The sequence below is a fragment of the Jaculus jaculus genome, chromosome 7 (genome assembly GCF_020740685.1).
Source record: "Jaculus jaculus isolate mJacJac1 chromosome 7, mJacJac1.mat.Y.cur, whole genome shotgun sequence".
NCBI classification, from domain to species: Eukaryota; Metazoa; Chordata; class Mammalia; order Rodentia; family Dipodidae; genus Jaculus; species Jaculus jaculus.
Genome location: NC_059108.1, coordinates 1,908,066 through 1,920,226, shown reverse-complemented (window position 1 = coordinate 1,920,226; position 12,161 = coordinate 1,908,066). Strand labels below are relative to the sequence as shown.

Here is a 12,161-nt window from a genome sequence, read left to right as displayed (position 1 = left end):
CCACCAGCTGGGAACCAAGCATCAAAATGAATTTATGGGGGACATCTGATTCAAACTATCACACGCACCTAAGATTGCAAAGCTCAACTGACTTTACCTTAGATACACTTGCCCCCCCCATAGCTGTTTATTCTGCAGTACATGGCTGGTTCCTAAGAATCCTGCACTGTAGTGCTGAAGGTTGTTGGGGGCTGTTATAGGGGTTGCCTTTCCTGTTATTCTGAACTCTGTCCCTACCCATTAATAATTAACTGCCCCCTAAAAAGCCTGTGATACTAACAAGATCTCCTCAGTTAATCAGTCACCGCCCCCCCCCCCAAGCTGGGCAAGGGGTAGTTGGTACACTTGCTGTCTGCAAAGTCCCTTCTCCTAGGTGGTAAGAGACTCGCGATGTCCTGGATCCAGCGAGTACTCTATGGGCCAGCTAGGCCCTCGGTGGGCAGCTGGAAGCCCCTGCGCTTTGACAGTGGGGCCTTCCACCTCAAGGGCACAGCAGAACTGGCAAGGGCTTTGCTGGTGCTACGGCTGTGTGCCTGGCCCCCTCTGGTCTCCCATGGACTGGCGGTGAGCAGTGACCCCAGTGACTGACATGTGGACTGCCCAGACCTGGCTCTGAGGCCTTGCTTCTTGTCATCCAGCTCCAGGCCTGGTCCCAGAGACTCCTGGGCTCTCGGCTGTCCGGTGCGCTTCTCCGAGCATCCATCTATGGGCAGTTTGTGGCTGGGGAGACCACAGAGGAGGTGAAGGGCTGTGTCCAGCAGCTCCAGGCCCTAGGCCTCAGGCCGCTGTTGGCAGTACCCACAGAGGAGGAGCCAGACTCCATTGCCAAGACTGGGTGAGTTGAGACCAGAGGCCAAGGGAGGCTGGGAGGAAGGCAGGAAGGGGGCTCACGGACTCCAGGCACTAACCTCTGCTAGCTGGGCAGTGAGGCCTGGTATGAGGGAAACCTCAACACCATGTTGCATTGTGTGGACCTGTCGCGAGCCCTCATGGACAACCCCAACCCTGCTGGGAAAAGCCTCATGCAACTGAAGGTGACGGCACTGACCAGCGCTCGGCTCTGTGTAAGGGACAGCGAGGTGGGGTGGGGATGGGGTGTGACTGCCCACTGAGCTCCCCGACTAGTGCCACTTACCACCCCATTTCAGAAGGAGCTAACCTCCTGGATCCAAAGGCCAGGGGCCTCTTCAGAACTAAACCCAAAGAGGCTGGCAGAAGCCATGGACTCTGGGAAGGTAAGAAATACAGGTGGCTGCCACTCTGGGATATGGTTGGCATGGATGGACTATGGGTCCTGTGAGTTCTAGGGGAAGTGTCTGGAAGCAGGCAGGAAGCGCCCAAAGAAAGGTCAGGGCGTGGCGTTTTGTCCACTAGAGGGCAGTACATTCATGCTTCATCGGTAACCCAGCACTGGGACGGCCTGTCAGCTTGGCACTTGAGAAGTTGAGGCAGAAGAGCTTGAGGGCAGGGTTTGTGAAATGGCTGAGAGGTTAAAGGCAGTAAGTCTGCTGATTGGAGTGTGGATCCACACACTATGTGAGCCAGGCGCCACAGCAATGGGAGGACGTGTCAGGAGAGTCCCCACTTGGAGCCAGCTAGTCTGGAAACCTGGAAGAAACCTGGAAGGCTTGGAATGACAGTCCAACGTTGTTCTCTGACCTCCACATGGACACTATGGCCTGTAAACCCCCCAACAGACACAGACTTAAAAAAAAAAAAAAGCCAGACGTGGTAGCACATGCCTTTGACCCCAGCAGTTGGGAGGCTGAGGTAGGAGGATGACTGTGAGTCTCTGAGTTCAAGGCCAGCCTGAGACTATTGCACGAATTCCAGGTCAGCCTACCTTGAAAAACAAAGCAAAACAAAATAAAGCTGGAGAGATGGCTCAGTGATTAGAGTGCTTGTCACTTAAGCCTGAGGGCCTTTTCCACTGGAGCCTGATGACTTTCACTCTCCAAAACTCACTTTTTGCCGTGGCCCCACTGGTCTGTAACTCCAGTGTGTAAAGCCAGAGACAAGAGAATCGCTGGGGCTCACTAATCAATGCCAGCTCGCGATTGAGGGAGAGACACAGCCTTGAGGTTTATGTGGATTTTGACACACCCATTCTCTCTCTTGCCCTTGAAGTGATTTTTAACAATAAATTAACAGTGGAGGGTTGGGGACATAGCTCAGAGGTAGAGAGGGTGGCGACATAGCTCAGAAGCAGAACACTTGCCCAGCATGCTACATTTGATTCCTCAGCATTGAAAAAAAAAGTACATTTTGTAGTGAAGTTATTGATTCCATCCCTCCTTTCTCTCTCTCCCTCCCTCTCTCTCTCTTTCTTTATTCTGACAGGGGCTTGTTATGTAGCCCAGGCTGGCCTTGAACTCTTGATCCTCCTACTTCAGCCTCCTAAGTACGGGGATTACAGACATGTGTCAGCATATTTTTCTGATTTCCAATAAATTCTACCTGCCTTGCTTCCTGGTGGGTGAGACTTGGGCCGTGGTAGGGCCCAGTAGTCCTAATTCCCCCTGCCACCCTGCTGCCTCCAGGACCTCCAGGTCTCCTGTCTCAACGCTGCGCAGAGCCAGCACCTGCAGGCATCTCTCAACCGTTTGCATCGCGTGGCACAGGTAATGCCTTCCTCTGTTGCCTGGCTTCCCTGTCCCTGCGGGACATCCCAGATGCTGACTACCATCTCTCACCCTCAGCGTGCCCGAGCCCAGCACGTGAGGCTCCTGGTGGATGCTGAGTACACCTTCATCAACCCCGCGCTCTCCCTGCTGGTAGCTGCCTTGGCGTTGCGCTGGAACAGCCCCAGGGAAGGCGGGCCTTGGGTGTGGAACACTTACCAGGCCTATCTGAAGGTGATGCATGCTCTGGAGGGGTGGAGGTGGGGAACCAGCACCCAGGTTGGCCTGAATCTGCCCATGTGCTGAGCAGGACACACATGAGCGGCTGGAGCGGGATGCTGAGGCTGCGCACAAGGCTGGCCTGGCTTTTGGGGTGAAGTTGGTGCGAGGTGCCTATCTGGAAAAGGAGAGAGCAGTGTCTACCCTCCAAGGGACCAAAGATCAAACTCAGCCTGACTATGAGGCCACCAATATGAGGTAGGATGCTGCCAGGTAACCTTGGGAGAAATCATTTAAAATGGGGTCAAATAAGTCAAATGACTAGTAAAACAACAAAAGGGAACTACTAAAAATATAATGTAAGCTGGAGACATGGCTCAGAGGTTAAGATGCTTGCCTTGCAAACCCTAACAACCTGGGCTGGATTCCCCAGTACCCACATAAAGCCTGATGCACAGAGTGGTCCACGCATCTGGAGTTCATTTGCAGTGGCTAGAGGCCCTGTCATGCCTATTCTCTCTCTCCCCCTGTCCTTGCAAATAGATGAATAAAGTAACGTAATGCAATCTTTTCCCTTTCTTCCATATGTGATATACGTGTGCACGTGTGTGTGTGCGTGCATGCGCACATGTGGAGACCAGAGGTCAATGTTGAGTGTCTTTCTGTAGCTCTCTCTCTCTCTCTCTCTCTCTCTCTCTCTCTCTCTCTCTCTCTTTTTTTCCGAGGTAGGGTCTCACTCTAGTCCAAGCTGACCTGGAACTCACTATGTGGTCTCAGGGTGGCCTGGAACACATGGCAATCCTCCTACCTCTGCCTCCCAAGTGCTGGGATTCAAGGCATGCACCACCATGCCTGGCGAGTATCTTTCTTAATTACTCTCCATCTTTTTTGTTGTTATTGTTTGTTTTTTGGCTTTTGGTTTTTTGAGATAGGGTCTTACTCACTCTGGTCCAGGCTGACCTGGAATTCACTTTGTAGTCTCAAGGTGGCCTTGACCTCTTGGCGATCCTCCTACTTCTGCCTCCCCTGGCTCTTATTTTTTAATGTATGTTTTTATGAGAGAGAGAGAAAAAAAAAATTGGCATGCCTGAGCCTCTAGCCAATGTAATCAAACTCTAGATATGTGCACCACCTTGTGTGCATGTCTGACCTTGTGCATCTGGCTTATGTGGGTTCCAAGGTATTGAACCTGGGTCCTTAGGCTTCAAAGGCAAATGACTTAATTGTTAAACCATTTTCTCCATCCTTTTTTAATGGATTTTTTTGGGGGGTTGGGGTAGGGTCCCACTTTAGTCCAGACTCACCTGAAATTCACTTTGTATTCTCAGGGTGGCCTTGAACTCACAGCAATCCTCCTACCTCTTCCTTCTGAGTGCTGGGATTAAAGGTGTGTTCCACCACTCCCAGCTTTTTAAAAAAAATTTTGTTTTATGTTTATTTATTTATTTGAAAGTGACAGAGAAAGAGGCAGAGAGAGAGAGAGAGTGAAAGAGAATGGGCACATCAGGGCCTCTAGCCACTGCAAACAAACTCCAGACGCATGTGCCCCCTTGTGCATCTGGCTAACATGGGTCCTGGGGAATCGAGCCTCAAACCAGTGTCCTTAGGCTTCACAGGCAAGCGCTTAACTGCCAAGCCATCTCTCCAGCCCACACCCAGCTTTTTTATGGATTTTTCAACCTTTATTTATTTATTTATTGTTTGTTTGTTTGTTTTTTTCAAGGTAGGATCTCACTCTAGCTCAGGCTGACCTAGAATTCACTATGTAGTCTCAGAGTGACCTCAAACTCACAGCTATCCTCCTACCTCTGCCTCCTGAGTGCTGGGATTAAAGGCGTGTGCCACCACACCCAGCCTAAAATGACTGTTCACTCCACTGTCCAGTTAACCCTCCATCCTGACAGTAGTGCTATTAGGGGAAACTTGTGGTTACAGAGAAGAAAACACTTCTGAGGTGCTGCTGCCAGTGGAATAATGGTGGGTAGATGTCCCCAGTCCCTGGACCTCATTTGCCAGGTGAGCTGAACAGCTTCTCCCTTCAGTTACAGCCATTGTCTGGAGCTGATGCTGCGTCACGTGTCCAACCATGGCCCCTCATGCCACCTCATGGTGGCTTCCCACAATGAAGAGTCTGTGCACCAGGCAACTAAACGGTATGAGGCAGGGCGTGGGAAGCAGGTACTCCCCACGGAGCCCCTTCTTTCCTCTCCTGTGCCCATGTGCCAAGGGTGTGCAGAGGGTGGTGGGTGTGAGACAAGCAGAGTCCAGTGACGTATTTAAGGCCATGGCTGGGAAAGTGGCTGAGTTGCAAGCTTGAAGACCTGAGCTTGGACCCCCAGAATCACACAAAGGCCAGGAGTGGTGGAGCACTAGGGAAGCAGAGACAAGAGGATTCCTGGGCTTTCTGGCTAGCTTGTCTGACACAACTGGTGAGCTCAAAGTTCAGTGAAAGATCCTGTCTCAAAAATGAAGGGTGATCAGCAATGCCAACGTGACCTACAGCAATCACAGCAGTCCTTGCCAGCCCCCTGCAGGAGACCTTACTGGTTCAACTCCTTGAATCATCCCAGCAGGATGGATGTTGGTATCCTATCTCCCAGATGAGAAGATGGGTGCAAGGAAGAGAAGTACATTCATCTCTCAGAGCTGCTATCATGTAGCGCCCTCTGTGTGGCTTAAAACAAGAACCAAGGGCTGGAGAGATGGCTTAGCTGTTAAGGCATTTGCCTTTGAAGCCAAAGGACCCAGGTTAGATTCCCCAGGACCCACATAAGCCAGATACACAAGATGGCACATGTGTCTGGAGTTCGTTTACAGTGGCTGAAGACCCTGTGTGCCCAATTTCTCTCTCTATCTGCCTCTTTTTGTCTTTCTTTCTGAAATAAATAAAATAAAATTTTAAAAATTAAAAAAAAAGAAGGGTGAGGGCTGGAGAGATGGCTTAAGGCGTTTGCCTGCAAAGCCAAAGGATCCCAGTTTGATTCTCCAGGACCCACATAATCCAGATGCACAAGGTGGTGCACGTGGCTGGAGTTTGCAGTGGCTGGAGTTTACATGGGTTCCCTCCCCCTCCTTCCCTCCCTTCCTCTTTCTTTCTCTCAAATAAATAAATTTTAAAAATGAAGGGTGAATAGCAATTGAGGAAGACACCTCTGGTCTCCAATTTATGAGCATACTCACACACACACACACTGTGCTGCACACATACAATCATACATACACACATGCACTCATGCCACACATATTCACACACAAAAATACATAAAAATAAATATAGACCAACAGTTGTGCATGGTAGCACATGTTAATCATTCCCAGCACTCATTGCTGAGGCAGGAGGATGGAGAGTTGGAAGCCAGCCTGGATTATGTAGTGAGAGCCTTTAAATTTTAGCCTCAACTGTGCCTGTTTGTCTGTAGGCTCTGGGTGGACATTATTTACTGGGACATGGGCTGAGGGTTCCACAGAGCAGCTAGGTCTCATTGAGAGGTTTCCCATGGCCTCATAAGAGCATTTATTTGTTGAGTTTGGAAATTCATTTATCCATGGAAAATTTGTTTCAGGACCAATCCCCAAGAAGACCCAAACTCTCACATGCTCAAGTCCCTCAGATAAAACCATACAAAATATTCATATAACCCATGTACAACTTCCTATGCACTCTAAGATATCAAGTCTACTTATAATATTTACCACAACATAGGTGTCATATAACTATGTTGTACTGTTTACAAAATAATATAAAGAATAATATAAGGAAGCCAGGTATGGTGGTGCATGCCTTTAATCCCAGCACTTGGGAGGCAGAGGTAAGAGGACTGCCACTCTGAGACCACATAGTGAATTCCAGGTCAGCCTGGGCTACAGTGAGACCCTGCCTCAAAAAAACAGAAACAAAAGAAATATAAGGAAAAGAGAAGGTATAGGTTTGGGTTAGTAGTCATATGTTCAATTCTCGGTCGAATCTGTGTGTGATACAAGGGCCCCTGCACTTTTGTATTTGAGTGACTGGGGTAGCCATGTGCCTGGGAAACTCTAGATCCAGCTACTTCTTTTTTTATATTTTTTGTTTATTTTTAATTATTTATTTGAGAGCGGCAGACAGAGAGAAAGAGAATGGGCATGCCAGGACCTCCAGCCACTGCAAATGAACTCCAGATGCATGTGCCACCTTGTGCCTCTGGCTTATGTGGGTCCTGGAGAATCGAGCCTCGACCCAGGGTCCTTAGGCTTCATAGGCAAGCACTTAACCACTAAGCCATCTCTCCAGCCCCCAACTACTTCTTATATTGATGATGTGACCTGTTCTGTAGCATGTGGGAGCTGGGCATACCTCTGGACGGGACTGTCTGTTTTGGACAACTTCTGGGCATGTGTGACCACGTCTCCCTGGCACTGGGTATGTGAATGGTCTATTCCTCTTCCCACAACCCCACTCCTCACCCCAGGCCCAGGCCTTACTCCTTCACAGCCAGATCCCTTCTAGAATGCCCACCAAATCCCTGGCTTTGCTCTACGCAGAGGCTGCGGCTGGCTCTTCTTCCAACCGCTGCTAGAGACGCAGTCTGCTGTCTGGGCTCCTCGCAGGGCCGTGCTCTGAATCTGCTCTTCTGTGTTGTGCTGGGTCTCGATCATAGAGTCCTACTTCCTTGCTATTTATGATGCCATGCTATTCCCTAAGGTCTGAGACTTGATGTCTTTCCTTCTGCAGGGTAGTAAGCACTATGGAACCACTCTACCCTTACCCCATGCTTTAAAGTTTCTTGAGATATACAGTGATACAACTTTGGGCTGCAAGTACATACAGAAGCTAACTCATGGCCACAAGCAAGCAGAGATGGCGTTTTCTGTTTTCTTCCCTGCTCTTTCACGGGCCAAAAGCATTTCCTGGGAGCGGGGAGAGGTGGGCGGATTGACTTTTCACAGACTCTTGTTCCAAAGGTAGAGCTTCCCTGGAATCCAGATTTATTAGGAAGGGGTGCCTTATAACTTGCAGCCCAGTCAGGCTTACAGCTTAATCCTAACCTCATAAGTCTGTGAAGTCATTCAACAGCAATTTAATTTTGCCTTCAGAGAAGTGGCTTCCTATGAGTCTCTTCTCTCTCTGGGGTCTTACTTTCTTTTAATTCTTGAAAAGCAAATTCCTTCCTCTTGGCAGCATTTTAATAAACCAAGATTTCTTGGCTAGGTGTCATGGTGCATGACTGTAATCCCAGCATTCTGCAGGTTGAGGCAAGAGGAAAGTGAGCTTGAATCTAGCCTGAGCTACATAGTGAAACCTAATTTCAAAAAACCAAACCCAAAAGATGGAAGAGGAAGAAGACCAAAAGGAAGATATGCTTATTGTAGAATTTTAAAGCTTTTTAGGAATGAATGGCATCTAACAGCCTGGCATGCTCTGAGCAATGGGAGTAGCTGTCGCAGATGGCGCCCAGGAGCATCTCCCTGGCCCACACTCTGTCAACACTCTCCCCACAGGGCAGGCGGGCTATGCAGTGTATAAGTCCATCCCCTACGGCTGCCTGGAGGAGGTGATCCCGTATCTGATCCGGAGGGCGCAGGAGAACCGCAGTGTGCTGCAGGGTGCCCGCAGGGAACAGGCGCTGCTCAGCGAAGAACTGTGGCGGAGGTTGCTGGGAAGAAAGGCATAAGGGTGGCCTGTTAGCACCTTTTGGAGCCATGTGCCAAATAAAGGTCCTGAGACTGCCCACGTTGCTGTTCTTCACTGAAGCTGCCTTCTTGGGGAAGGGCTGATCTCCACCTCAGCCTGCCTGAGCTAGCCGGGTCTGGGTACCCAAGAGATCTTTAGCCCCATGTATTGGCAGAAAAGGGAAGAAGGAAAGAAAGTAAAAGTCAGTCTTTGGACAGCAGCCCATGTGGACCTGGTCAGTGGCCTATACAGAAACTTTCTTTTTTTTTTTTTGCTTTTTCGAGATAGGGTCTCACTCTAGCCCAGGCTGACCTAGAATTCACTATGGTGTCTCAGGGTGGCCTCGAACTCACAGCGATCCTCCTACCTCTGCCTCCCAAGTGCTGGGATTAAAGGCGTGCGCCACCACGCCCAGCTATACAGAAACTTTCTCTCCATGGCTAAGCAGAGGCAAGCACAGCTGAAAAGCTGGCACTGATGCACTTTCAGTGCTGGGCCGAGTACACATGTCCAGGGAGGGATAAAAGGAAGAACCATTAATGAAGATCAATTAGGCTCTTTCTGAGTGATATTCTAAAGTGAATAAGGCTGGTGAAGTAGACAGCTTCAGTCACTGGGATGAACCTCCAAACCAGGCAGTTTATGGGAGGATGGCATTTATTTGAAGCTTACAGATCCAAGGGAAGTTCCATCATGGCAGAAGAAGCTAGCTCCCTTTCACAGGTCCATGATGAGAGAGAAAAGTCAGGAACCCAGGCCGAGCTCAAGCACTTTGCATATCTTAAGACTAGAATTCCAAATCCACCCCACAATTTAGGGCCGGCGCTGGTATTCTGCCCAGTGATGCCTCCTGCAGTCAGGGGGCTGGAAATCTAAATCACAAACTGTAATAATCTCCTGAATATTCTGGAGTACATCCATCCAAACTACCACAGTGGGGGACACAACAGTGACAAAGACAACCCTAGACACTGTTTCACAGGCTGTTGATTCAGTAGAGGTAGACACACTCTTCAGATGGTGAGAGTATTGCATGCTCATTTACGGGATGGGGAAAAGCTATGGGACTCTGGGAGGTCGGAGCAGGTAGTTAACCCACACTGGGAGTGGCCAAGAGGTGATGCCCAAGAATTCAGGAGTGGTCATGAAAATGACCAGGGGCAGTGATGCACTTAGGGCACTCAAGCATTTGGGAGGTTCAGACAGTAGGGTTTCGTGTTCAAGGCCAACCTGGGTCACATAGTGGTATCTACTCAAGAGACAACCAGCTCAAGGCAAAGGAAGCCAGCTCTGACCAGATGGGACCATGCTGCTCACTTGAACCAAGGCTGTAATAGGCTTTTACTGCTTTTTCAGGGCGAAGAGTGAACTAAAGTTTGACAGTTGTCCATTCGTCTTGGGCATGGTTTCCAAAGATGTTCTTTGCATAAACCACAACCCATAGGGAATATCTGCAACCCTACTGAGGAGCGTTCCCAGGGGACAGGGGCAGGGACAAGGGAAAATAGGGTACCAACTCATGATATATCCATAGGAAATGTGTTTTTAAGCTGGGGGGCTGGAGACATGGCTTAGCGGTTAAGCACTTGCCTGTGAAGCCTAAGGACCCTGGTTCGAGGCTCAATTCCCCAGAAGCCACGTTAACCAGATGCACAAGGGGCACATGCATCTGGAGTTTGTTTGCAGTGGCTGGAGGCCCTGGCATGCCCATTCTCTTTCTCTCTCTCTCTCTCTCTCTCTCTCTCTCTCTCTCTCTGTCTGCCTCCTTCTCTGCCTGTCACTTTCAAATAAATAAATAAACATAAAACAAAAAAATTAAAAAGTAAGCTGGGCGTGGTGGTACACATCTTTAATCCCAGCTCTTGGGAGGCAGAGGTAGGAGGATCGCCATGAGTTTGAGGCCCCCTGAGACTACACAGTGAATTCCAGGTCAGCCTGGGCTAGAGTGAGACCCTACCTTGAAAAACAAAACAAAACAAAAAAAACTAATAATAATAATACAAGGAAAAAAATGTTCTTCAAATCGTGGGCATGGTGCCTCATGCCTTTAAATCCCAGCACTCGGGAGGTAGAGGTGGGAGGATTGCTGTGAGTTCAAGGCCACCCTGTGACTACATAGTGAATTCCAGGTCAGCGTGGGCTACGTGAGACTCTATCTCAAAAAACAAAACAAAATCGCTTCTCGGCCTTTTGGCTAAGATCAAGTGTAAAAAACAAAACAAAGGAGTTGTTCAAGCCAGGCACACACCTGTAATCTCAGCACTTGGGAGGTGGAGGCAGGAAGATCTGGAATTCAAGGTCATCCTCAGCTACATGTAGTGAGTTCAAGGATAGTTTAGGATATGTGAGATCCTGTCTCAAAAAAAGAAAAGAAAAGAAAAATAGAGGCTGAGGAGGTGGCTCAGATATTTAAGTGCTTGCTTGCAAAGTGTGAACTAGGTTCAAGTCCCCAATATCTACTTAAAGCCAGATGCACAAAGTGGTGCCTGCATCTGGGTTCATTTGCAGTGGCTAGAGGCCCTGACGCACCTACACACACATTCTCTCCCTCAAATAAATAAAAATAAGTGAAAACAACAGTGTTCCTTTTGTTTGCAAGCGTCCTGGTCTTGTTCTTGGTGAACTATTAGGTGGCAGCTCTGTTCTGGAGCTACTGACTTACAGCTGGGGTTATCTTGCACAGGCGTCCTGGACTTATGGGCTTTATGGACTAGGGCTAAAGACTTCTCAAGGCATGAGTTGTCAATACACACACACACACACACACACACACACACACACACACAGAGAGAGAGAGAGGGGGGGGAACAATCCACATCCACTCCTATGAGCTATAGGCCAAGATTACTCTGTATTAGAGCCTTGACAACACAGCCCTCAAGTGATCAACGTGTCTATATGCAGAGCTGAGTAGACTCACCCAAAATTTGAAGCAGAAAGCTAGTGGACAGGATATGAGGATAGACACAGCACGCCTATCACCCACTTTACTCTATCAGATCAGTGTTTGCCAGGCAAGAAATCCCAGCACCAGGGAGGCTGAGGTGGGAGGAGCCTGTCTCAAAGGGTGTATGTGGGGGGGGGGGGAGAGTCAGGTTTTATTTTTTTCCTTTTCTTTTTATTGACAACTTCGATAATTAGACAATAACCATGGTAACCCTCCCCCTCACTTTCCCCTTGGCAACTTCACTCTCCTATCTTATCCCCTCCCCTTCGCAGTCTTTTATTTTGATGTCATCATCTAAGAGTCAGTTGTCTGTTTAAGTATGCCTCAAGGCTTCCACCCCCCCCCCACCACCCAATAGGTTCTCTCTAGCCCAGGCTAACTATGTAGTCTCAGGCTGGCCTCGAATTTACGGAGATCCTCCTGTCTCCTGAGTGCTGGGATTAAAGGCGTGCGCCACCGCACCCCAGCCGACATAAAAACTAAAAAAAAATCGGTCTGTCTCAAGGAGTCCTGGACTGTAAAGGAGATGGGACAGCGAGCAGTAAGATGAAACCTCTTGGGCATGGGACTCCGCTGTGCTGTGACTGCTTAGGGGAGGGAGCTCAGCGTGCACGTGCGCCTGGAGTCAGGCCGTCACGAGGAAACCGGTACCCGGCTCAACGGTAGGTGCCCAGCCACCGGGGTCCAGGCCCAGGGCCTCCTAGAGCCTTCGGGACCCTCAGGT

General features: G+C 49.3%; 1 protein-coding gene across 2 annotated transcripts; it reads left to right on the top strand.

Annotated features, from left to right (window-relative positions):
- The first annotated feature begins 339 nt into the window (after window positions 1–339).
- On the top strand, window positions 340–8,548 carry Prodh2 (proline dehydrogenase 2). Of its 2 annotated transcripts, none has more exons than XM_045154996.1 (9): window positions 340–564; window positions 639–835; window positions 926–1,064; window positions 1,149–1,235; window positions 2,541–2,621; window positions 2,700–2,855; window positions 2,932–3,098; window positions 4,883–4,993; window positions 8,319–8,548. In XM_045154996.1, exons 1-9 carry the CDS (start codon window positions 391–393, stop codon window positions 8,341–8,343), a joined length of 1,137 nt encoding a protein of 378 aa, XP_045010931.1. In that variant the 5' UTR covers window positions 340–390; the 3' UTR covers window positions 8,344–8,548. The 2 variants fall into 2 exon arrangements, with proteins under 2 accessions (XP_045010931.1, XP_045010930.1); XM_045154995.1 differs by lacking the exon at window positions 8,319–8,548 and adding an exon at window positions 5,313–5,645.
- The last annotated feature ends 3,613 nt before the right edge of the window (window positions 8,549–12,161 follow it).

Bases quoted from the DNA above. Each gene is read 5' to 3' on its own strand.
- Prodh2 (XM_045154995.1), top strand. From the start codon at position 391: ATGTCCTGGATCCAGCGAGTACTCTATGGGCCAGCTAGGCCCTCGGTG. The intron at 3,099-4,882 runs GTAGGATGCTGC...TTCTCCCTTCAG, and splicing joins TATGAGGCCACCAATATGAG to TTACAGCCATTGTCTGGAGC. The intron at 4,994-5,312 runs GTATGAGGCAGG...TCAAAAATGAAG, and splicing joins GTGCACCAGGCAACTAAACG to GGTGATCAGCAATGCCAACG.